Consider the following 26,874-nt stretch of genomic DNA (forward strand, 5'->3'; position numbering starts at 1 on the left):
GCCGCCTGAATTTCCCTCGCAAGATCAATAAAGATATCTATCCATCTATTTATCCAAAGCACTTTACATTCACCCATTCACACACCGAGAGCAGAGGTGGAAACCATGCAAGGCACCAATCTGCTCACTGGGAGCAGTTAGGGGTTCGGTGTCTTCCTCAAGATCACTTCCGACACTAACCGAGGGGGGAGCAGGGGATCTAGCCGGGAACCTTCCCGATTCCCAAGCGGTCGCTCTTCCTCCTGAGCCACTTCCAACAGACTGATCTGCCAAGCTTTGACTAGTCTGTGTAAGCAATAGGTTAAACAGCTAACTCTTATTTTACAACTACTACTAATGTAGTAATATAACAGGATAATTTACCTGTAAAATTCCTTGAAATGAACTACAAAATGACAGACACAGACATAATCTCAACCATTAAAACCGGGAACGCATCTGTGTAACCACTTAAACCACTATTTTATACTTTCGCTATTCAAAAATAGAAGATTATTTGTGACGGAGAAGTTGAAGGGCGGTGAGGCAAGCGGGCGCGGTCCCGTAAAATTCTCGTGCTTGTTTCGTACACACGCGGCAAGAGCTGGATTGTATTTTTTTCCCCCGCTACGCTCAGGAGGACAAAACAATAATGATCGCGCCGTGATCCCCGCTGATCCGAGCGAGAACGCCGGCGTCAACCGCTGCCCGTCTGAAACGACCTTAACACTGTAAATGCTTGGAGGAAATCGGTGCTTGGAGACGTGTCACTTCTCAAAGCACTTCTATGTTACTGTATACTCTGGCTTACACTGTAGTGTAAATAATGGGGAGGCGTGCTTTTTATCTACCTTGGAACTACCCAGCACTGTGTCACCCCAACAGCAGCAAGCAGAGTAGTTTGTGCCTTGTACAATATAGACAGATAAATTGAGAAAATAGGCTACATGTATACAAAATAAACCCAATCCTTTATGCAGTCTGTGCTTAAGGAGGTTCATGAGGTTACTGGACAGATTTAAGTCGATATGCATGACTGCAGTTAATCCATTGTGATCTGAAAAAGAATGTGGACTTGCTAGTACCATTCTAGTTAGTTCTGTGACCACAAGCTCCAGCCATCCTGGTCAGGATATCTGCTAGCTCTAACTATCGTGACCCCCCCCCCCCCCCCCTCACACACGCACGCACACACACACGATTGTATCAGTTCCGGTAACAACTTTTTTTTCCTCACTCAATTGGAAATGAGGTTAGATGGTGTTTCCTTTACTAATGCATGTCATTTGATCAAGTCGTTATTGGTGCTGAAAAGGATGCATTTATGACAACATTTTTATCAGTGTTGATCATCAAGGTACAGATTGTCCAACAAACGGACAGCTTTGATCGTCCTATTTAATAGCATAATTAACTACAGTACATCTGCCAAACCCCCCATAATGAAGGTGTTGTGTGTCAGACAAAGCACACATCAAAACAAGCTTTGTTCTTCACAGACCAGAGATGTCATGGTAATTACATGGCACACAGCTCCAAATATATTGACCTTATTAAAGAACGCCCACTTCTGCTGGCCTTGACGACTTTCGGGGGAGAGTGTGCTTGTAAACTGTGTTTTACCGTTTTATCACTAAGGGTGTGTAACTAAATGCCAGATAAAACACAAATTCTCAGAATTGACTTTTGGTCGCAAGAGGTCATACTCTGCATATCAAAGGTTTTACATGTATTAGTGCATGAAAGGCAGCGGTTCTTTTCTTCTTATGTATGTTTCTCTTACTTTCTTATCTTCCTCTCGATCATTAATCGATTATCTTCTGAAATATGTATATAACATACACACACAATTTGTATTGACATCATGTAAAACCTTCTTCTTTGTATTTGCAAAAAATATTATATCATATTTTGCTATTTCTTAATAATAGTTCAATCAAACTTGCATGATGGGGAAACAACAATTTTTATATCTATACATACCACCATAATAAATGTGCATGCAGTGCACACACAAAAGAAAAGAGCCAGAGAGAATGAGTGAAAGAGAAAATCTACCCAACTGCGCCATCCCATAGGGATCTGTGTGCATCAAAATCCCCAAGTGGACTCATTGCTTGTTTTTCTGGCTCAATGGGTAGAACGGACTATCCATCTGTACAACTGAGGGCATCACGAGGGACTCCAGGCTCTCTGGTCCAGAGAAATATACCTACACCACAATGGTGAGATTCGCCATCTTATGTATGTTTCTTTTACTTGTGGTGAGCATCACCATTGTTGTGCTACATTTAACTGACAAGTTTATGGAGGGTCAATCCAATCATCAAACCTTACATTGGAAATTGTAAGTTCATGAAGAGCCATGCAAATATCTTAATTTGCCCATTGTCTTTGTAAATAAATAAGGCTATGAGTATGTAATGAGGAAATTATGGCCCGTCATTCATCATTGTACAAGGTTATCTGACCTCAAGCAACAACAATCCAACAGTTACAGTATAATATACTGTATGTATGTATGTATGTATGTATGTATGTATGTATGTATGTATGTGTGTATGCATGTATGCATGGTTTTAATGCTAAATGATAACATGCTGGCCTAATACGGAAAATAATCATAATATAACTTTGTTGTTCTTTGGAACCATATCTTTGGTCAAATGTTATGGCCTCTGTGATATATTCTGACTGTGACCCTGATGGATGGGAGATGGGTTGTACCATGTTCCGGTTATTAAAACTTGTGTAATGGTGAAGAGAGCAGGGCAAAGAGCGACAGCTGGCCAAAGAAGATTAATTGTCAAGTTTCATGATTATGTAAGTGTGAAACATAAAATTATTATTTTCTTATTATCATTTGAGATAATTATGCAGCCCTATTAGCACATCAATACAGCCCCTGAAGCATTTCAATGCACAATTTCAGTTGATAAATCATAAGCCAATAAAGTAGAGTAAAGATATAGGCCCTGTTTAGACGACAACGGTCTCTAGAGAAACGGAAAAATAAAATATCAGATATACCTTCCGTTTAGATGGCAACGGCGTTATCGGGGGTTGAAAACGTAACAAAGTGAAAACCCCTTCCAGAGTGGAAATCTTTGAAAATGCTCTGCCTCACGTCTCCATGTAAACGGGCAACACGGGGGAATCCCGCAAAATGTGTGATATCATGGACCACGTTGGCTCACGTCGCGAATGCTACGTAGTATGCCATTACATTGGTGCAGAGCCGTAGAACCACGCTGCATTGGTATGTAAGATGGTTGCTTGAAAACCAAAGCTGCAACCATTTGTGATCATATTTTAGGTTTTTTTTAGGCTATGTGATGTAATGTAATTGTATTTCACCGTTTGTCTGTTTTCTGATGTTATTGTTTTTATGTTTTTATGTTTTCTGTGAGGACTGCGGATGAAAATTAGCATCTTTGCTAAATCCGGTGTATTTACGTTCATGTGACGTTCATTAATATGCTCTGTCCTGTCTAAATAAACAAATAAAGTAAAGTAAAAGTAAACAAACAGCTGTGATAGGAAGTAGAACGGAAGTGGTTCTATGCATGCGTGACTGGTAGTGCGTCACCACCACCTAGCCACCTGGTATGCGCACTACAGTGTTCTCAATCACTGTTGCGCCTCCGTCTAAATGCAGAATAAAAAGTGAGAACGCAACGGCACTTTGTTGTTTTCTCTAGAGACTGTTGTCGTCTAAACGTGGCCATAGAATGGTAATACAGGGACCTTTGCTTGTCATTTCTTTGTAGACAGCTGACAAGTGATTAATGCTGTATTAACTTGAATGTGCAGTAGCGGAGCTGATACAATTGACCATGGATTTGGTCTGCATAATAACTGCAGGCTAAGCATCAAGTGACATTTGTATGCAACAAGATCAACAAGTTTACCAGACAAAGGAGAACACAACTTAATTCATTTAGCAATTCATATAGATACAGCAAGCAACATTATTATTTTTGTATGAGAAAATAGAAGTACATTTAATTTGGTCAGAGGCTGGCTAAAATCAGGCTCATATAGATTCCCTTCTTTCAAAACCAAAGACTGACCTTTTACATGGTGCCCTGAAGGCAGACATGATCAATACAATTTCAAAAATGTACTTTCCATACTTACACATTCACACTTGCATGCTATAGTATAGGCAAGGACCACTGCACTAGTCTGCTTAAATACTTTTAAATTTCAAATGAAGGACATCTTTTGTGGTGTTTACAAGAGTCTCCAACTATAATATTATAAGCATATCATTTTGTTATTAGAATTGTATTTCTCATAATATCTGGTATGGACTGAATGTCCAAAATAAATTGAATGAGAAAACCTTTGAAATTAACTATTGTGCTTCCATACGCATGTGCAGGTCAGCTTAATCTTGACTTTGTAACCCACAACAGGCTCATTTTTACGGCCACGGTAGATTTAATATTTCACAGGACAGGACCTTGAGAATATGTCATCAACCACAGCCAATATACTGACATTTTGATTAATTACCATAAGCGTTTCTCATTTCAGATTGCGTGCATCATTTCCCAATCAAGAAAAAAAGGCCAACGCCTACTTCAGATCGAAGGGGATGGGGATAGGGAGGGCTGACGCTCCAATGCTCTGTCCTATCAAGTACATTGCAAAAATGTGTGCCTCACTCTTCTGCAACTTAATCGTACATCTATCCTTCTATAAATCACGCAAATCTCTGTGTGAGTGTGCGTGAGTCTGTCATTTGCGGATCTGGAGAACCATCCAACCGATCGTCCTGAAAACCGGCATTCATATCGCTGAAAACCCGAGGGAGTGCGGTGCCCGTGTGAAGTTGGTCGGATCGGCAGTTGTCCAGAACCACCGATCCGACCGATATGCCAATAAATGGGCATAAATGGAGATCCAGTTCCATCAGGGATCTCCAAAAAAAGGTCATATCGCCAAGCCGTACTGTCTGCCCATAATATGGGCAGACAGTACGACATGACTGACAGTACGACAGACATGACTTTTTTTGCCTCGACAACGATTAATGAACGTTTATTTTAGCCCCTTTTTTTACACTGCCCTCATAGTTTTCTCACAAGATCTGTAAATATTACGGGCTCGCTATTTTAGCATGGCACTATTGTACAGAAAAGTTTAAAATACACGAATCCACAGACGCGCTGCCTGTAGCTGCCTGTAGGCGGCCATTGCTGCGGTGTTGCGTCCGCGGAGCGTTGACACCGCAGCAATGGCTGCGCGCAGGGCAGCGCTCCGTGGATTTGTGTATAGTATAATAGAATAGAGGGCTTAAGTGGGTCAGACTAATCGATTTAGTCGATTATTTTATTTCGTGTTGATTCGTTGGTTTAAGAAATAAAAACAAATTTGTAATTGATTATTCAATTAACCTACATGTATATGAGCAAGATTAAGTCGGTCAGAGGTTCTAATGTCGGTTTCGATATATTTTTGATTAATTGCCCAGCCCTAGCAGACAGATACAGAGATATTCATATAGGGTATAAAAGGTACACACACGCATAACATGCAGACTTGCGAGGTGCATCGTTGCTCCGTTCCGCACCAAACTTGGAATAAACACTGGTCAGGAGTCTGCCATCAGAATAGCCACACCAGGGGCCATGTGTAGCCCCCAGGCGCACCGTTGTTCCAATCCGCACCAAACGTGGCACAAATACTGTTCAGGGGTCTGCCATGAAAATAGTCACACAAGGGTCCACGCGTGGTAGAGATGCGCGGATGGGTATGATTTGAGGCATTTTGTTCAAAACGGAACAATCCTGCAAACTTTGGAAGCCAACAAGGATGGAATCTGGAAAATCTGACAGATCCGGGTTGATCACATGACTATAGAGATACTGTGTACAGATTTGCATGACGTTTGGATAAAATCTGTAGGAGTAATATAAAAAAATGGGTTTTGCACAAATCGGCCTCCTGGTGGCGCTATAACAGGCCTGGTGGCGCTATAACAGGCCCATCTGAAAAATGTGGGGCAGAGGTTCTGAATTGGCATCGAGGGAGTGTGTGTGCACAGTTTCACAGCGACCAGGCAAACGGTGCCAGAGATTAGCTGCTCACGGACTGACAGGACACACGGACGGACACACGGACGGACACACGGACGGACGGACGGACAGACAGGGTGCAAAACAATTAAGTAAATCCATACATGTTTTTCTTCAAACTTAAACAAACTTCAGGCATCAGAGGATAGTTGCTATATATCTAAGTAATAAAAATCAGACCACATTATCAGAAAACTAGGACAATAACATAAATCTATAATTCCCCTGCTATTGTATTCACATAAAGCATAACATCCATTCCACTTATTGTCTCTTTCGGCCTGGCAAGAGTATGTTTTGCACCCTGTCCGTCCGTCGTGTGTGTGTGTGACATTCTGTCTGTGGACTAGAGCTTTAATCGGGCCTAAATATTTGAGCCTGGCTCGACCCAGCCCGAGAGAACGTCAAGCCCAGCCCGACCCAAAGCCTGATACATAATTGACAAATTGGGCCCAGCCCAGCCTGAAACCCGTCATTTTTCTAAACAAGCTTAATTGCTGCATGCAGCCTTTTTTCTCATTAAATCTTGGTAATTTGTTAAGAACAGTCATTCTACCCTTTTCCAACTGTCTATATATATTTTTGAGTGGTGCCAACCACTCCTACGCTTGACTTTGTCCTGGTGTCTGTGTGTCTGTGTGTCCGTGTGTCCGTATGAGCACGGCCTCTCTGTATGTTTGAGCACAGCCTCAACAGCTGCGGCTGATTGCAACACAAAGATGCAACCATACAGGTACAGGTACAGTACAGTACAGTACAGACCGTACAGTACAGTACAGTACGTACAGTACAGTACCTACAGTACAGTACAGTACAGGTACTGGTAGAGGTACAGTACAGTACAGACCGCACAGTACAGTACAGTACAGTACAGACCGTACAGTACAGTACAGTACAGTACAGTACAGTACAGACCGTACAGTACAGTAAAGTACAGTACAGACCGTACAGTACAGTACAGTACAGACCGTACAGTACAGTACAGTACAGTACAGGTACAGTACAGTACAGTACCGTACCGTACACACACACACACCACTTTTGAGTAAAAATACTTAAAATGAGTAAAAATACTTAAAATTAGTAAAAATACTTACAATGAGTAAAAATACTTAAATATTAGTAAAGATACTTTAAAGTTCCTAAACTGAGTAAAAATACTTTAAATGAGTAAAAATACTTAAAATGCGTAAAAATACTTAAAAGATGTTAAAATGAGTAAAAACACGTACAAATCTGTACAAACATTTTAAAGTACTTAAAATGAGTAAAAATACATTGAAGTCATCAAAGTCTGTAAAAAGTAACTAATGCAATGACCTCATGAAAGGCACCACTCTCTTCACACTGGGTGTGATTTTTTTATTTGAAACAGCTTGGAGCAAATAGGGCTATATAAATATATACAATTAGGTACAGGTGCGCGTGAATATTCAGTTAAACGGGACTGCCCCTTCTAACCGTTTTCAAAATGATATTCGGTTATTCTATGAAATATATTTTTTATTATAGAGATATTTTTGTTTTTTCCATATTGCTGTCATAAAATTATGCTTTTAACAAGCAAAATAAGCCGTTTTTTTTTTGATTACTTTGTTTGATGGGAACAACCTACCTACCAATGACCTACCTGACCTGGCGGAGACCTGTGCTCCGAGGAGAACTTTTTCTAGTTGTGAATGGACTACATTGATAACATCACAGGATGGTCTTGATTCTCCACATTCCAGCTTCTATTTTGAAATATTGATCGAACTGTCTAAGGTAGTTGAATAAAATACTGTAGATGAATTGTTGCCAGTTTTATGTGCTTTGAGTATAGCACTTTATCTAACAGTTTTTAAAGCTGTATGACATTAGGCTTATTAGGATAACCCATCTGGGCATAAGGGCATAAATAGCCATGCCTTACAATTAATTTAGCAGAAGTGTGATCACTGCTAAGTCATTGAGCTACCCTTGAAACAACTGCCTGCTGCCAGTCCCACTTCACTTCATCCCCAGACCAGTAATTCAGTGTCACCTGAGCAGGCACACGAAGAAATAAGGCTTCATGCATGGAAATGAGTGTAAGGCGTCTGGAACAACCACAGATGTGATGTGCAATTTGAGATAGTAGAAGCTCCCAGCGCTAAAACGTTTGACAGATCTTTAATCAATCAATCATGTCAATATCCAGTGGAACTGGTTAACACTGCTGGATATGGACCAGACACCTGAACCAGATGGATAATTAGGTAATGCTCAACCTCCTCTTGGAAAGATTACTTTCACATAACAGGTCATTCACCTTATAGGAAGAGGAACAGCTTGAGTGTGTGTCAAACGGACAACCTGATCTTGGCAGTAGTGTGGTGTGGGAAAAAATCGATTTGAATACGAATCACGATTCTCATGTTGGACGATTCAGAATCGATTCTCAAAAATGAAAAGGAATTATTTTTATTATTTTTTTGTATTTTTGCATAATAACATTTTTGAGAAGAGGCCAGTTCTGGGCTGTTGGGGGGGAAAAAAATTGAATCTAAATCGTTTTGAATCGGAAAAGAAATCGTTTTAGAATCGGAAAAGAAATGTTGAATCAAGAATCGTTTGTTTTTAAAAAAATCGGATAAAATCGGAATCGTGACCTCAATAATCGGAATCGAATCGTGAGCACAAGATTTACAGCCCTACTTGGCAGATTTAAAAAGTTTAAGTGGTAATAAGCCTGAGTTTTAAATAAATGAATTGATAACAACAGTCAGTTACTACATAGCAATAATAGCTTTTTCCAATGGAAAACTTAATTGAATTCAGCAGAAGCCAAAATATTTAAACTACTAAAAGGAGATGAAACTGCACTATGATTGGACTTAAACAGTATATAGACTACATTCCAGTTAACTCTCTGAGTGCCAAAAACAAGTTATCCCGAGTTTTTTCTGAATGCCCTCAGTGCCAAGAACGAGTAAAAAACGAGCAGAACGAGTTTTAAAAAAAAAAGAATGTTCAGAACCCAAGATATCGTGATCCGAAGATTTGCTGCTCCATTCACTTCTTGTTTAACTTATTACTGAAAAAGGCTGTATCTCGGCTCCTGAGCAAGTTTTTTTTTACTTTAAAATATACTGGCACAGTATGAACATATTTTTTTATTTCATTGGCACTGAGAGTTAAGCGACACACTTACAACATATCTTGGCGCATAGAGGGCAACATATTATAGATGATAAATAATGTAGTGACAAACTATAGTTTCATAGTTATTTAGCCTATGAATTTATTATTTATGACTGCATTAATTGTAAACAGTGTTGTGCACAAATTACAGTTGCATGCTTTCATTTTTCAGTTTAGTTTTACTCAACTTCCTAAGCAAATATTCTGGTCTGCAATTTCTAGACGAAGACTAGAAGAATTCTACCTTCTGTATTTTGTAAAAAATACTATTAAAAAAACGATATAATGTTCTCCACATCACTAGGCATATATTCAGCTGAATATTGTATAATATATCAGGCTGTCAACGTGTTTGCCCTTTTTTATCGGAATCAACTTCCAAAAAAATTAAATAAATCTCTCTTCTTGATGGAAGATATCTGATATTTATTGGTTGATCATATCCATCTATATTGCGGTGTGCTTGTCTATTAATCAATAAATCCAATGGAAGAGAGATGTCAACTAGACGTGCAGAATGCGGACGTAATCTGATGTGATGTCAGCAGGTCGGAGCAGCTATGTTGTAGTTATAAAGCTCTCGTTGTTAAAAAACATTATCAGCTTACTATGGAAATGCTCTGAATATTTCCAGCTTGTCGGAAATAATAATACAATCAAAAAGATGATTGGATAGTGTTGTCAAACTATATAAGCTAATTTAGGCCTAATAGCATAGTCTTACAATGGAGAGCATGCCCACCAGGAGGGGCACGGCTTTGGCGTTGACGCATTTGCCGGTCTGATCAACAGTGAATATATTTGGGGGTGAAACGCCAGTTTTGTTGTAGGCATCGGCTTCCCTGATTGGCCAACCCGACCCATCGGCTTCACAGATTGGCTGAGCTTTGTGTCACGTTTGTGCTGCAGCAATATAATTGGTTGTGTGTAGAATGGAACTCCATTCCTGCATGCTCATGTATAAAACAGTGGGTTTTGTCATGCAGTTATCCACAAATAGGCCTATAGGCCTAGCAAAATAGGTCGCCCATAAATATGGGTCACATAGTCTGACTTCACAAATAATTAGCCTAGTATAAAAAATGATAATGGTCACAATGTTTTAGCATTTTTAGAATCTTTCAAAATGATTTCTTTTTTTTATAGCGAAAATAGACGATCTACAAGATCACAAACTGTCATGAAGAGGTTTAGCAGCATGTCTATTTTCGTAATTTGATGTACAATGAAGAATATAGGGCTTAAGTGGTAATTTAATGGCAATGTGTACCTGTGTTATTTTAATGCAGGCTAAAAATAAGGCAACAAACACTGTGTGTGAATGGAATAAGTGTGAAAACCCCATTGGTTTGTGATCAGATTGATACTTAATGAACAGTAAAGGCAACAGGATTAGTTAAACCTGCCAGTTATCAGGCTAACTTCACAGCTAAATCTCCATTGGTAACTAATGTAGCATTGCTTTCATGAAACCCAGTCATGGATAAACATATCCAGGATAACCGGCTAAGTTAATCTGGCGAGATAACTCAGCTTTCATGAAACTGATTCATGCCTTAACCAAGATAAATTCATCCAGGATAGCTGTAAATCCCGGCTTAGTCTGCTATCTAGGTTTCATGAAACAGGCCCCTGTTTGAATAAAATTGGCATCCCACCCTGAAAATGTGTTTTCTGTTTATAAAGAGCTGGAGAGACAAGGAGACTCCTGTTATTTAACACACACTTATTGAATACACAGCAACACACTATAGCAAGGATTTCTACGGGAATATAGAGATCTTTAGCACTTATTTTAATAAAGAAATATCACAGCACCTTTAACACTCTCCATACCAATCTGTTATTTTACCAACAAAATAATGCAAAGAATACCAAACAATAGCATGTCCCTGGTAAAGACAGATCTGACTCAGGTGTAAGGTGGGCGTCAACGATTTAGACCTTGCTTAATAATTACTACAACTAGACCATACCCGTAGGGGGATATGAGCACCCAAAGTGTGCAGTTTGGCTTATGCGCTGAGAACAGACAGTTTATCAGGGATCGAAAGTGAGTTTGTACTGTGTAGTGCAGTGGTTCTCAAACTTTTTCATGGCAAGGACCCCCAAATTGACACTTGTTAGCCCGCGGACCCCCATTTGAAAAGATATGCCAGGACCCCCATAAGAGATTTTTTTTACGGCTCTAGCAGTGAATCTCAACCATTTTAATTTCAAGGACCCCCAGTTTGACATGCATTAGGGCTACGGACCCCCATTTAATGGCATTTCTATCCCTTGGACCCCAGTTTATATCGTAAAATGTATGTTAATTTAACTCTGAGAGTGTACAAATGGAACCAAATGGACCCGTTAGAGTCCATTTGGTTCCATTTGTACACTCTCAGAGTTACAGACCCATAAGGGTCCATTTGGTGCCTAATCTATCATTTAGCTGGGGACCCCCTGGAACTCCCTCAAGGACCCCGGGGAGTCCCCGGACCCCACTTTGAGAACCAATTGTGTAGTGTGTACACACACACGCACATCCCGTCGTGGAGGCACAGAACACACACAAACACCCGCGTATATACAGATCTAACAGGCGGAGCCGTCGGCCGTCGCCAACACACACACACACACACACACACACGCGCGCGAGCGCGCACAAACAAACACACACACACACACACACACCACGGTACATCCTCATGCGGCCCGTGGCCCGTCGCGAACACACACACGGGCGTCGCGCAAACACAAATAATGTACATTGTGACACGTGCCTCCCCAACGTGCATGCGCACGTGCGTGTCCACGCATACACGGCCGTGGACCCAAGTCGTGTCTCTGAAGTTGCTGGCTGTTGTTGGCTTGCTAAGGTGAAGGGCTCGTAGTGATTGGAATGTGAGTTGGTGTTGCCATGTTCGCCTATTGTAAGCGGTTTAGGGCCAATGTTGTTGGTAGTGTGTTTTTGGCGTGGTTGTGAACGTGCAGGTGGTTGTGGGGAGGCGTTGTGAGCTTGTAGAGCGGCTGTTTTGCAAGAGGCAATGTATATGTGTGAAGGGCGAAGGGCTTGCTTCGTGTGGCCTTCTTTGCATAGACCTTGTTGCTTGTAGGGCTCGCTGCGTGTGGCCTGCTTTTCAGCGACATTGTTGCTTGTTTCTCGCGTGAAACCTGGCAACCCTGCACACGGTGCGAGCCGTCACACACACACACACACAGAGTTTGGATTGGATGCGACGCATGCGCAGTTTGATCTCCCAAGACACCACCACAGAGGTTAGTCAAATTATAGGAGGATTAGCCACCCTTAACACTGTGTTGTTACAGTTCACTGGTGTAAAAACAAATTTAAATGGTCCCGAAATTTTAGTAGACGCAATAGCCTTCTTAAGCGATGGGTAAGCTCTTTCATTATAGCATAACTGTACATCCTACAGTAAGTGTAGGTTGCTTTTTAGTTTATGGGGTGTCATGACCAACACACCTGAAATTGCAATCAAGAGAACACGCAACTGTTCATTACGATTATCATTCAATAACTCTGAGATGAAATAATTTGAAATGGACTGATTTGTTATATTATTTGTGTTATATATGTTAATGTATTTTTTCACATAAGAAAACATGTAGGTTTGATGTGGCCCTATCTTCTTTCCCTCCACCCAACTTCAATATAGGTCAGGTTTCACAACACTTGAGTGCAAGAGCTCTTCAGATGAGAACATGATGGTCCTCCTCCTGACCACAGCGACCCAAAGCAGTTCAACCATAGTTCTGAATGACTAGGATGTGAATGAATGTTAGGCGTGCTTTTTACCGCCAGCATCTACTGGTCCACCGTCGCTGCCAACAAAAACAAAACAAAAAACATTCCATCTTGCAAGTAAACAAATTCCAATTTAAAAAACTAACACTCCTTACTGGATCTGACACCTCAGCCAACTGAGCCAAATATACAGTGGTGGGAGTGAAGAGAAGTGGATGCACAATGTAATGGACTGACTGGGGCATGTGATTTGCCAGGGTCGTCAGTTCACTTAAAATTTTGTCCATTCAAAAAAATGCAGTGCATTGGCCAATTCATATTGAATTATAATTAAGCTGAAAAGCAATCCTTCTCATGCTGAACTGGAAATCTATGGAATGATGATAAGACTTTTGAAGAAAATGTACATCTAGAATTGATTGAAAGTCAAATGACCCCACTATGAGACTCTCTAATGAATCCCCAGGACCTGCAGCACACGCCACTACAAGTTATTAATCTTCTGCTGCCATTACGTTTTCGCCCCAACTTGTCAGACTTGACCATACCGTGACTCATGCTGACATTTTCCCTTCTGTTTTGTACTGAGAAATGACTTAAAATGACAGCATAAGGACCTAAAGTGCATTGTACCAATTTGTCATGAGTGCCAGTGAAGGTTCTTATTATGTAGTCTGACATTCTCCTTAATGCGTTTAGGGCATTGGTAATGCTCCAAAGGGCATAATTTGTTGGCTGAATTCTCTGGCACTGGACCACCTCATGAAAACCTTGTTACTGTAACTGGACCGGTCAGTTCCACAAGAACTGGTACAGTGGCAATGTCAAATATTTAAATAAAAGGCCTCTATCCCTAACAGAAAAGCTTTGAGGTTGAATCCAATATGGCTTTTAAGGGGGCTGAGATTTATTCTGCTATTTCTTATTCTAATAGGTTCGATTTAAGTTTGTCTTTTAAGGCGGTCCAGGCAGAACAGCTCTAACTGACAGGAGTGGGAACCGAGACAGATCCTTGTGTGGTGAGAGATTACTTGGAGCTTTACAAGCCAGAAATGTCAATATTACCGCCATCAATCTCCAAGCAGAGAGAGTGTCAAAGTTCAACATGTGCCAAGAATGTGTTGCCCGCAAAAACTGCCTTGGAAAAGGCAAGTAGGAGCTCGACTCTGTCCAAGTCAAGAGAATGCACCAAAAACAAAATAAACCATGGGCCTAATCTGTGTATTGATTATATTGTATGGTTACAGAATGAGAACCAGGTTTAGAGATTCAGAACCAGAATTAATTCCTTTACTTTTTCCTCCAACACAAACAAACATGAGATATGACACTAGTGGACACTTTTATCCACAGCATGTTTCTTGTGTGGGCATCATACTGTTAAGTGGTGTCTTCAACCATCACCATCGCTTTGAACACCTAACCTTCTAGTGTGTGTGTGTGTGTGTGTGTGTGTGTGTGTGTGTGTGTGTGTGTGTGTGTGTGTGTGTGTGTGTGTGTGTGTGTGTGTGTGTGTGTGAGAGAGAGAGAGAGAGAGAGGGCTTATTTAAATGAAACATGCGTGTTGTCCTCGCGAGCTGTTTCCCTTCCAATGGAGACTGATGATAACTGACACATTCGAGAGAGCAATAATAAGCGACACATCCCCACAAAATATGTCAACTCAACGCACAGCATATGGCTCTGATCATCATCATCATTACTGGCCTGCTCTGCACTGTAAACCCCCACCATTCATTTAGCTTACATTAGCCATGTTTCATATGGGCGAGGTTGCTGGAAAAGCAAAGCATACGAATGCGATATAGAACGGGAGGGGTGGTGGTTGAATCCGAGCAGCACAAATGCTGCATGTCAAATAAGCCATGAGGCAAGAAGACGTGCCGAGAGAAGCAGAATAATCACATCCACACTGATCCTGTAACAGCAACTTAAGACGTTACCTTAATAATGCTGCTCCTGCGTGGTATTCCAGATTTATTGGCATCCAGTCCCACAGAGGTGTTGTTGGCGGTGGACGATGTCTCATGCCCGGCTTGGCTGCCATGAGGAGGCACGGTGCCGTGACACCCCGTGCCGACCATGTTGTTATTACCAGGTATCCCACCACCACAGTCCCCGTTCGAGACGGAGCCTCCTTCGCAATGCGTCTTGCTGCCAGCAGCTGCTGCTGCCTCCTCCTCCTCCTCCTCCTGGTCGTCGCCCGGCACGGCTGTGTGTCCTGGATTTGACGAGGAGGGAGGCACGCTGCTGCTGTCGTTCTCCCCGAGCTCCGCCATAGGCGCTTCTAGCACACTGGAGCTGTCAAGCTGCAGGAAAACCTCTTGTGTCTCAGCTTCTTTTTTTTTTACTCCAATTTCCTGCCTGGCCTGCTATTGTTATTATTATTGCCTCGTAGTAACATTTAAAGAAAATGTGTAACGTTCCAGACAGTTCATATTATCTGGCAACACATGTTCATCACCACCACGCTGATACCAGCAGAAACGCTGCTTAACGTGCATTGAGGTTCTGTTGGAGAGGAAAGAAAGCAGACTGATTAGCATACTTAAAGGCAGCATGACAGACAGTAGTCAGTAGTATAAGCAGTAAAGCACATATGAATGTGTTGGTTACAGCCCAGAGGAGCTCACTTATATACTCAGCAGTACGACGGTGTCAGCTTTGCAACAAACATTGGGGAAAAAAACAGATCTACAAACTTAGAACGCCGCACCGGGGCGCCGTGAGAGTTTGTAGATCTGCTCTTTTTTTTTTTTGCAAAGCGACACCTTCGCGCGACGGAGTCGCTTCAAGACGCGTACAGTACAGCGGTTGTTGTCTTTTTGTCTTATTTTTTATTTATTTTACTTCGTCGCACGAGCCCTTTCGTTTCGGTAGACAAAACTGACGTCGTTTTCAAAAAGGGGAAATTGTCGACGCGACTTTGTTTTTCCCCCAGTTAGAAAATACGTCTGGTTTGTTGGACGAAAGGCGTTGTTCAGTGGTTTCCTTTGAAGCAGATGTTACCACGGGGGGGGGGGGGTCAGGTTGTCATGAAACATTTAAAATCATAAAATCCAGAGTGGCGTGATTTTTCTCAATAGAGGATGTTACTTTCTCTATTCTGTAGACCATTATCGAGACGTTTGTGTAAAAATCCCCCAAACAGTACCTCTTTTCTACCTTCAGTCACTGACACACAGCCCACTCTCCCCGTATCTTAGAATGTTACAACAATAAGACATCTCGTCTGTCTTAACTCTAACCACAATTCAAGATTGTAAATCCATGCCGACCCTTTCTGCTTTTCATACTTGCCTTTTGCTGTCGAAGAAAAGAGATCGTTCTCCCATATAAGTTGCTGTGAGCTTGTGGCTGGGTGAGTTTGTGTGGAGGAAACTGCTGCTTGCTGTGTGTAGTTCTGTGTACTAAAGCTAGTAGTTGCTAGCTGGCTAACCTGCTAGCTAGGTAGTTTTCAGTCGAGCGAAAAAGTCCAGCATCACCAGTTGCTTAGTAAAGGACAGAGGTGGAAAGTAACTAAGTACATGTACTCAAGTACTGTACTTAAGTACAATGTTGAGGTATTTTTCTTTTTACTTTACTGGAGTATTTCCAATTTTCTGTACTTTTACTTCTACTCGATCCACAGCTGCATCTTAGAGACAACTATTGTACTTTTACTCGACTACTATTTTATACATAGGCATGGGACGCGTTGTGAGCTTGTAGATCGGCTATTTTCAAACATTTTAGTACTTTTTACTTTGGTACTTTAAGTATATTTTGATGCTAATACTTTTGTACTTTTATTCAAGTAACAATTTGATGTTGAACACAGGCCTTTTACTTGTAACAGAGTATTTCTACACCGTGGTATTGCTACTTTTACTTAAGTCAAATATCTGAGTACTTCTTACACCATTGGTAATGAAGGACTCGGCAGGAGGCAGTGATTTTGTTATCTTGCTTACCGTCCCACAGTGTTTTACCATTCACTTTGTTTTCGATCACTTACAACAGGTCAGGACCACTCATAGTTACAGTCATAGAGTTATTATAATATATCGGTTACAGTCATGTATGTATTTCTCTTGTAAGACACCGGAACTCCTCGGTCAAAACAAGCACATTGAGCTTCGGAAGTTAAACCTAACTGAGCCATTCAGGTAGGAGCCTATTTATTTATTTAGGACGTTTACCTGATTTTGATTGAAGAAAAGTGAGAACGTTCACTTCACCACGATTTCCCTTTCATTTACTCTCAAGTGTGAGGCGTTGCATCAAGATCAACGCAATACACTGTAATACTGTGTGTGTGTGTGTGTGTGTGTGTGTGTGTGTGTGAGAGAGAGAGAGACAGACAGACAGACAGAGAAATGCTTACCAATTTGACAGCAACATGTTAATTGGTCAACTACAGCAAATAAACTTGTTCTGCTTGTTTCTTGTGGTATTGACAAAAGGACTTTGGCATACATAACAACTGTTTCTCCACTTTCAATTTCACGTCATTTCATTCTTGTACAACAGAGCCATCTGCTGGTGTATATGTGCTATTAATTCTTGGACTCAGTCATCACAGCCATGGTCAGCGTGCATTAATATAGTTTTATTTTTCTGCCCACTTTTATATAACCAGGACAATGTATGTTTACATAAAGTGACACCTTTAGGCATACAAGTTACATTAACACTCTTTGAAAAATGTTGTTAAACTGTTCAAATTGACACTGAGAGAGAATAGATAAACCCTGGTATTACAATTTAGGCATTTAGCAGACGCTCTTATCCAGTGACTTCCAAAGTGCAAGGTCAGAGCAAGCAACAAGAAAACCCTAGTCAACCCTCATTAGTTATTGAGATATACTATTCCACTGTATTATTAGATGAATACATGTTATTAGATTAATAACAGATTATGAGGCACTACACATTTTCATATTTTACTGTATGCTATGTATTCTAAGTTTATCCTTTGACTTCAGGCTGGTCTCCACAAGCTTCTCCCAGATCTGTTGAAACACGTGGCACCTTCCTCGCTCACTCTTTAAAAGCTGGTGACACCCTCCAATAACCATTCTTCCTGATATGGGAGATTGACTGCCATGGTCACACATCTAGCTTACAGTGACAGTTTGGCTGGCTTGTCTCCCAGGGACCAAACAACCAACCCACAAAGGAATGATTTAATCAAATCCCAAAACAAACTGGTTAGGCTACTGCTTGGCCTTACATCTACAACTCATTAACCCCTGCTCATTTTGCTAGGGTCAGATGGCTCAGGGTAGAGGACAGAGTACAGCAACTTGTATTGGGCCTGGTCCACAAGATACACGGCTACACCACAAAGACACCCATGTACCTGTCAAACTACTTCAAAAACGTTAAAGACGTCCACAAACACAACACCATCACAACCCAGATTGAACATGATTAGTGTACATATTTTTCTTTTTGATTTCTAACTGTTTATATTAATGTTTTGCATAGTATTGTAGTATATTTGTCTGTCATTAAATGTTTCGATGAATTGAGTACAAAGGACCCCAATGGAAACAAGCCATAGGCTTTCTTGGGTTTAAAATCCTCTTAGCAGACCTTGTATTGAACTGTACTTTACTGTGCTTTTTTTTTTTTGCAAACTGCTAATAAAGTATTCAATCAATCAATCAATCACCCTTTATACTATAGTATAGGGAAAGCATTGGGTAAAGATTAACCACATGGTTGAATGTGAGGATTTATCGTTTGTATGGTGCCCTAATTTCTTTGCTGCATAGGCATGTAGCTTGACACCAGGCAGCCACAGATTTATTTCCGCATCCATATGTTTTCTTCAAATCAGGACAGTTGATGTACTGGTCCACATATTGACACGGGTCGGCTGAAATGAAAAATGACAAAATAATGAACTGTCACTTCATTTCTTTTTTTGACGGGGGGCCCCGCCCCGCCCCACCGTGGGGGAGCACGGGAGGTGAACTAGAAGAAAACATATTTTTTTCAATGTATATATATATATATCAATATACATGATCAATATACTTACTGCAAAGCTTATTTTCACAATTATTGGGACAGGAAGCGCATGGAGGCCCAGGCTGATAAGGTGCCACACCTACATAGTTCCCGCTGTTGGATAAATTAAGAAGATAATTGTCATAATCTCGAGGAGATCCATACCTTTTTTTCTCCCTTCTTTTTTTTTGGTCACATTACATACTGTAATAAGTGTCACAAAGAGAGTGTTTTAAAGAAAACATACGCTTAAGTAACAGTGTGATGTAAGAACAACTCTGGCCTATAACCATAGTAAAATAGTATGGGGGAAGTAAGGGGGAAAACTCAGCTGCTGCTGAAAAACTTCAAAATTAAATGTTGGATAGTGGATACTGATTTAACTTACGCTCGGTAATAATGGCAGGCATAGAAGTAGGTAGTGTTGCAGTGTTTCATTCCACAGCCTACTTTGTATGAGCGGAACCACACCACCTGGACCAAGGAAATCATTGTTATCAGGATGTACCACACCACTATTGTTAACAGGACGGAACAATAATTGTATTGTTGATACTTGATACAATTATTATTAGGATTTTTTTCCATATGAATTGCGCAGTTCAGCTGCTAATTTGTGGGAATGAACAGTCCCTTTCAAAGATCGAAACACATCTGCAGCTCTCAGAATACCTTATTATTCTTAATCGTAATTTAGTATTATGAAAACTAACAGGTTTTAAACTAACCTGTTTGTATATTATTTGAACTAAAATAACAATAACATGAGATTTCAGGATGGATATTTGTTGATATTTCAGTAATACTCGTGCAATTGCTAAATTGTAAATGGCTAGAGGGAATCAATAAGCTTAAATTGTGATTGTAGTATTCTGTCATGATTTCATGACTTCCCTCCTCCCCCCAAATGTGTTATGTCCTTCCGGTTCATGTGCACCATCATATTGGACCTCATTGAGTATGAAGAGAACATCAACCCCATTACCAAGATGGCCCAACGGACAATATATATATATTGCTGCAGCAGAATAAATAAAAGTATCTTCAAGATAAAACAGTGCCGTTGCACTGGCTATTATGGTGTCCATCCTCACTTAATCAGTCACTATGTGTTTAGACACAGCATCCTCTCAAACTGCAGAACAGTTGTGTTGAGAACCCCTAACCCCTAACCCCTACAGTTGTCTTTTACCTTCTAATCATCTAATCCTGGAGTCTCAAGCTGACTTTAACAAACAAAAAGGGCTTGGGTTTATTCATATGAATGTCCGTAGTATTTTATCAAAAGATAAATTAGATTATATAAAAGTATGGGCCCAAAAAACAAATGCAGATATATTTGTTTTCTCTGAAACCTGGTTATCCAACAAAGTACATGATAAATATGTTGCCCTAGATGGATATAATGTATTTAGGACCGATAGAGCTGGACCTACTACTGGTGGAGGTATTGCCATATTTGTAAAAAAACACATTTCTGTCTCTGTTGTTCTTTCTCTGTCAAGTCCCAAGTGCTTTGAATACCTAGCTCTAAGAATCAGCATAGGGAATACTGCCAACTGTGAAAATTTACTCCTGATTGGTTTGTACCGGCAACCTTCTGCACAATCCCATGCTATTGATAAAGTATTTAAACTAATATCCTCCCATGGAATATCTGAAATTCTGTTAATGGGCGACGCCAACCAGGACTGGCTTACAGACGCCTCAAATTCCCTAAAAAATCTTTGTAATAATCTAAACCTTTCTCAGCTAATCACAGTCCCAACTAGGCCCAATAACAATAATCCAATAAGATCCTCCCTATTGGATATAATTCTAACCAACAAACCGCACAAATACAAATCCAGTGGTGTCCTACCACTTGATTTCAGTGATCACTGTCCTATAGCCTGTATCAGAGATACAAGACAACAAAAATCTCAGCATCGGGTTATAATAAAAAGAAATTTTAAACGTTTTAATGATGAAGCCTTTTTACACGATCTGTACCTCAGTGATATACTCAACACTCTTTCTATCACCGACCCCCACTTAGCCTTAAATCACTTTATTTTGGTCTTTAATTCAATTGCCGATAAGCATGCTCCCTTTAAAAAACTTAGAGTGAAGAACAGGAGGAATCCCTGGTTCTCTTCTGATATCTCTATGGAACTGAGAGCCAGGGTTATAGCATGGAAAAAAGCACGTACCACTGGCTTAAGATCTGACTGGCAAAAATTTCACCTTATCCGAAATAAATGCCTTGCCAAGATTCGGAAGGCCAAATCTTCATACTACATCTCCACCCTGTCTGAGTGTAGTGGAAACCCTGGCAAATTCTGGAGTACTGTTAAATCACTTTCCCAATGTCAACCCTCATCTCTACCCAATCAGATTACTACTAACTCATCCACAGTCTCGAATAAAAGTGAACTCTGTAATGTTTTTAATGAGCACTTTATTGCCGTAGGCAATCTATTTGGGAATTCTAGCATATCACCCAGCAATCCTGTCCACGACAGTCCCTCCCAAACATTCTCGCTCAGGCCCTTCTCTGGCTCAGAGGTATGGGAGGCTCTATCTGCCATTGACCCCAAAAAATCGACCGGAGCTGATGAACTAGACCCACAACTCTTACTATTAGCTACACCCGTTATCTCTGACATTATAACGCATATTTTTAATCAAACCTTATTAACCGATAGTATTCCCGCTCTATGGAAAACAGCATATGTATCTCCTCTACACAAAGGTGGTCCCACAGATGACCTCAATAATTATCGACCAATTTCTAAACTTCCGTGCCTTGCTAAAATTTTAGAACACCTGGTCAATACCCAACTTAAATATTTTTTATCACTAAATAACATTTTGAACTGCCACCAATCAGGTTTTAGACCTGGTCACAGCACTACGTCGGCTGCCACTAAGGTGATTAATGACATTGTCTATGCCCTGGATAAAAAACAGGACTGTGTTGCAGCATTTATTGATTTATCGAAGGCCTTTGACTCTGTAGACCATGTTCTACTCCTAGAGCGTCTTAAAACAGTTGGTTTTGATCCGAAGTCCTGTAACTGGTTTAAAAACTACCTCTTTGGTAGATCACAAGCAGTTGTAGCGGACGGTCACAAATCCACATTTTTAAATATTAGCAAGGGGGTTCCGCAAGGCTCAATTTTAGCCCCCATTCTATTTACACTTTTTATTAATGATTTTAACAGTGGAGTTGTAAACAGTGCACTACATTTCTACGCGGACGACACAGTCATCTACTCGGTCGCCCCCTCAGTTGACTTAGCATTTCAAAACCTACAATCTGACTTTCATTTAATTCAACAGGCCCTTATCAATCTGAAACTCTCATTAAATCCCGGTAAAACAAAATACATGGTCTTCTCAAGAAAACAAAATGCTACTCCAACTCTCAATAATATAACCACTATAGAGGGGACTCCTATTGAAAGAGTCTCCAGCTACAAATATCTAGGCATATGGATAGATGACAAACTTTCCTTCAAAACTCACATTTCAGAACTCATCACAAAAATAAAACCATAATTAGCATTTCTCTACAGAAACAAAGCTTGCTTTGACACTAACAGCAAAAAACAGTTAATTCAAGCCACAATTTTATCAGTTCTAGATTACGGCGATATTGTTTACATGCATTCTGCTCCCTCATCACTAAAGCCACTTGATGCAGTCTATCACTCAGCCCTCCAACTGGAGATGGGTTTCTTACCCATCACTGCAGACTTTATGAAAAGGTCGGTTGGCCATCTTTGGCTATAAGACGAGAACAGCACTGTTCTATCTATATCTACAAAGCCTTACTCAAGAAATTACCCAATTATCTTAACAGCCTATTATTACCCAAAGTTGGCCATCACCACACCCGTTCTCAGGATTACTTTATTTTAGAAATTCCCTCTGCTAATTCTGAACTGGGTAAGACAGCCTTTCATTACTATGCCCCTCACATGTGGAACTCTCTTCAATCGGTTTTAAAATTGGAGAACCTGATCTCACTTGATCGCTTTAAATTACTTATAAGAAATATGCTGAGCTCTAACTGTACTTGTACACTCTGAAATGTTTATTATCCTGTAATATAATGTAATGTATTGTAATATATTGTGTTTAAATTGTATGCTTGTACACTGTAATCAGGGCGTCATTGGAAAAGAGAGCTGGCTCTCAATTGTCCTTCCTGAATAAATAAAGGTGAAAGAAAGAAAGAGAAGGATATTGGTTTGCAGCCGTTCAGGACCTGCATGCCTCCAGATTAAGGATGTGTCTGAAGAACCCAACCACATGGACCCTATAGCGTCCCTATTCTGGGGGAAAACATTTAGCGAAAATATCAGATCTACAAGCTCACAACGCATTGCAATGTGGCGTGTCGTGAGCTTGTAGATCGGGTATTTTTGCAGAAGAGATTTGGTGTATAGGGTAAAAAGGAGTGGACCAAGTATAGAACACTGGGGGATTCAGTTAAATTAAGCACAGTATATATAGGGTTTAAGTTATGGGTGTGTGTGGAGAACCTAATTCTTAATACCTCCCAACGTTTTTCTAGGAAATAGTACAGGTAAGACCATTAACACAGTTTATTCTACAAAACCATGCAATTTGTCAACCAGACTGACCAGTCACAGTCAGCATATGCTGCATCTAATGCATATAAAAAAGGGAATCCATTCTATTTTCCAAGACAAGTCTTGCATAGTTGCTACCACTAGTTCAATAGTAGGCTACACGGGATAGTTTCACTATGGCTCGTTATTTCCGATGTTAAACTGACTAATCCCTTTACCTGTGTGTAGTGCCCGGTCTCTCCTCCATTGGTGGATCCATTGGGGAACAGAAAATGTTCCACCTCGTTATTCCAAGCCGTGATCACCGTAGCCCAGTCGTATTCCGCATTGGAAAAAAATAGATTCTCACCTAGTTCATAGCCTGTTTGTTGGCGAAACACATGACAGATCTTTTGATTAATGGATGTCTTTTAAAACACTGCATGAGTTTCCTTTTAAACAAAAAAGGGGGATATTTACTCACGCCCCATAAAAATTGTTATTTGGGAAACAGTGCTATACACTAGATAGAGGAAGGAGCAGGGAAGGCAAGTGAACCATACTGTACCATTCAGTAAACGGGTGCTGGGTGGTCCATGTTCCTCAATGCATGAGTCAGCCCAATCCTGGGCAGACTGTGCAACATCATTACTCCAACTCTATGAAGGGTTAGGGTTATTTCCAAAATGAGGACATGTGAAAAGGTTATGCTTACTCTTGCAAAATGAATCATTTGCTGGCATCCCCCTCCCACCCTCTTATCTAGGGAAAGTTGATTAGCTACAGATGTTCTTTAACAGCATCACCCTGCTTCAGATTAACAGGTTGATAGGAAAAAGAAAGTCTGGACTACCACATGGACGTATCAGTAATTTTAGGATACTTTCAATTTTTAATGAATGTTATTTATTTATTTTATAGTTTATTGTAATAGTCCTTCTACCCCTCATCTTAGCTATGGTTCCCTAGTTTCGGGAGTTCAAAAAGTTTAGATTTTTTTCAAGGATCTCAGGAATATTCTGTGGGTTATGTGGCCCTGATTTTTACAGACCTCACTTTTAATGTCGTAAAGTTGGTCATCTAGGAGCTGAGTTTAATTATAATGTTACAATAGTAACTTATTCCGGATGACAGATGAGTGCAACTTTAAATGCCAAAAACGTTAGTTGTTAGACATTATTGTTCTTCCTGGACAGGCCTTATGGTATTCTTATGTACTTATGATACTTATGTATGGAATTATGAAACGTATGTGTTTAACAGGCGTACCATCATTAGCATGTCTTCAGCAGTAGGTTTAACTGCTCTTCTGAATGCATTGTGGGTGTTAACGATCTCAGCCTGAACGTCCACATTATTGGTACAAAGTTCTATGCACACGCGCACGTGCACACACACACACACACACACACGCACACGCACGCGCACACACACACACACACACAATGTCAATGTTAAGAAAAGTGATGGGTAAACATTTAATGGGTAAACACAAGGATTATATTTACTCTGGTACAAATGTCTTAATCTAATCACTCATAAAAGGCTGGCATTAACAAAGCAAGGTATAGCTTTATACAATAGAATTGTGCCAACTCCTATAATCTCTGTAAGATTTGTTGGCATGGCCTCAAGGAAAATGTCTTGCTCAAAGATATTTTTATATTTTAGCAAGGAGTGAGATATACTTTATGCTTTAGGGCTGTGGTTCTCAAACATTATCATGTCAAGTACCCCCAAATGTATGTATTTGGCTGCGGACCCCCATATGATATTTCTTTTTGCCAGGGGACCCCCATAAGACATTTATGTTGTACATTTGTTTCCAAATAGTTCCAAATTCACAATTTCAAAATAATTTGAGATTTTTAGAAAATTGCAGATCTACAAGCTCACAGCACATTGTGATGCTCCGCGTTGCTATATTAACACATTTAGCTGGGGACCCTCCTCAAAGACCCCTGGCGGTCCCCTGACCCTACTTTGAGAACCACTGCTTTTCGTCAAATTAAGATGTTGTTTTTTTTACGTTCTTTAATCCTTTGAACCCTAGGAGTCACTATTCTGGGACTAACATTTGGCGAAAATAGCCAATCTGCAAGCTCATAACTCGTCACTCACGTGTTGTGAGCTTGTAGATCGCCTATTTTTGGCAAAACATTTTGTATAGTGTGAAAACAGGAGGGGGCTTAGTATAGAACCCTGGGGGACTCCTGTCAACTAATAAGTATATAGGATTTAAGTAATTAAACACCAACCCACTCTCCGCTAAGGGAGATAAAATGTCTAAATAATTAAGCAAGACCACTGTAACATCACTATTACTCACCTGGCTATTGACCCACATTGCAGGATATATTGAAAGAGAGAGATTTGTGTTAGTTTTTCAATAATGAATGCAGCAGAAATTATATTTGTCACTGTCAGGATTATTTAATGCAACATATGTTTGTACAGGAGTGACATTTGATATTCTTTTTTCTTTTGAAAAAGTCTGCTTACCACATTGCATCCAGACGCAGAGAAAACTGCAGGCAGTGTTAAGAGACAAACCACTAAAGCATACATTGTCCTGGTTAGGTAGGGAAGATGCCTGTATACTGTAAATATAAAAAAGAAATGTCAATGAAATGTGAAGTGCTATTAATATCTTTCAGATATTTGGGATGTGTTGAAAGCTTAAAATGTGCAACGTGTATTTACTTTTTTACCATCAAAATTGACAAAAAAACTAAACAAATGATGCTAGAAATAATTTCACTCATTGAAATATAGACGTTTTAGCACAAATGGCATTACGATAAATTTATTAGGGCTGCCAAATTTCCATTAAAAGATATTTTAGTTTAAGTTATTGCAATCCTGGTAGTCAAATTCTAAAACGTCCATATTGCATTGATGAGGTCATGGTGAAGGCTTACCTGCACAGAAGTTCTCAAGAAGTTGCGGTCACTCTTAACAATGTCCTCTCCTTTTATAAAGCCAGCCCACCTGCGTGTGGTGACACAGCAGTGGTGGTTACAGTATGCACCTAATATCTCACAGCAAACAATTCACATGTGGACAAATAATTACACTAACGATATTTAAAAAAACAAGTCAAGTGGAGCGGTCAATTTATTGTGAGAGAGATTAGCCTGACAGGGAGTAAATATGGAATTGTAAGCATAGGGTGTAGTTAGTCAATAGTCACTAATTATTGGCTCCTCCTGAGAAATGAGTAAATAAAGAAAAGTACATTTGGTAGATTAGGAGACGCCGGTTATGTAAACACATTCATAGACAGACACAATTCATATAGGCTTTATATACACTGTATACTCCTGTTCTT

At 40.2% G+C, this 26,874-nt stretch overlaps 2 protein-coding genes and 1 long non-coding RNA gene across 5 annotated transcripts in view; all 3 read right to left on the bottom strand.

The window, feature by feature from the left end:
• Positions 1–17,212, bottom strand: part of plcl2 (phospholipase C like 2) — a 46,493-nt gene extending 29,281 nt beyond the window's left edge. For 2 of the 3 annotated variants that reach the window (XR_013933089.1, XM_080427113.1), the window contains exons 1-2: positions 16,282–16,508; positions 14,925–15,492 (exon numbers count right to left, since the gene is read on the bottom strand). Coding sequence is in view for 2 of the 3 variants with exons in the window: in XM_080427113.1 (XP_080283239.1) it covers positions 14,925–15,260 (336 nt within the window). In the remaining variant the exon portion in view is untranslated. Of the gene's footprint in view, positions 1–14,924; positions 15,493–16,281; positions 16,509–17,162 lie in introns of those variants that run through there. The other variant, XM_080427114.1, reaches the window with a different exon arrangement.
• Positions 17,213–17,551: 339 nt separating this feature from the next.
• LOC308084137 (cysteine-rich secretory protein 2) lies at positions 17,552–24,959 on the bottom strand. Its single transcript, XM_080426659.1, has 6 exons — positions 24,813–24,959; positions 24,112–24,202; positions 23,783–23,925; positions 19,370–19,455; positions 19,013–19,095; positions 17,552–18,847 (listed from the first exon to the last, which is right to left on the bottom strand). The coding sequence occupies exons 1-6, from the start codon at positions 24,822–24,824 to the stop codon at positions 18,705–18,707; spliced, it is 558 nt and encodes a 185-aa protein (XP_080282785.1). The 5' UTR covers positions 24,825–24,959; the 3' UTR covers positions 17,552–18,704.
• Positions 24,960–24,963: 4 nt separating this feature from the next.
• On the bottom strand, positions 24,964–26,546 carry LOC308084138. The gene is made up of 3 exons (XR_013933047.1): positions 26,465–26,546; positions 26,046–26,143; positions 24,964–25,876 (listed from the first exon to the last, which is right to left on the bottom strand). It is a non-coding gene; the product is annotated as an uncharacterized lncRNA (long non-coding RNA).
• Between the last annotated feature and the right edge of the window lie 328 nt (positions 26,547–26,874).

Source organism: Gymnoscopelus braueri (assembly GCF_963280865.1).
Source record: "Gymnoscopelus braueri genome assembly, chromosome: 4".
NCBI classification, from domain to species: domain Eukaryota; kingdom Metazoa; phylum Chordata; class Actinopteri; order Myctophiformes; family Myctophidae; genus Gymnoscopelus; species Gymnoscopelus braueri.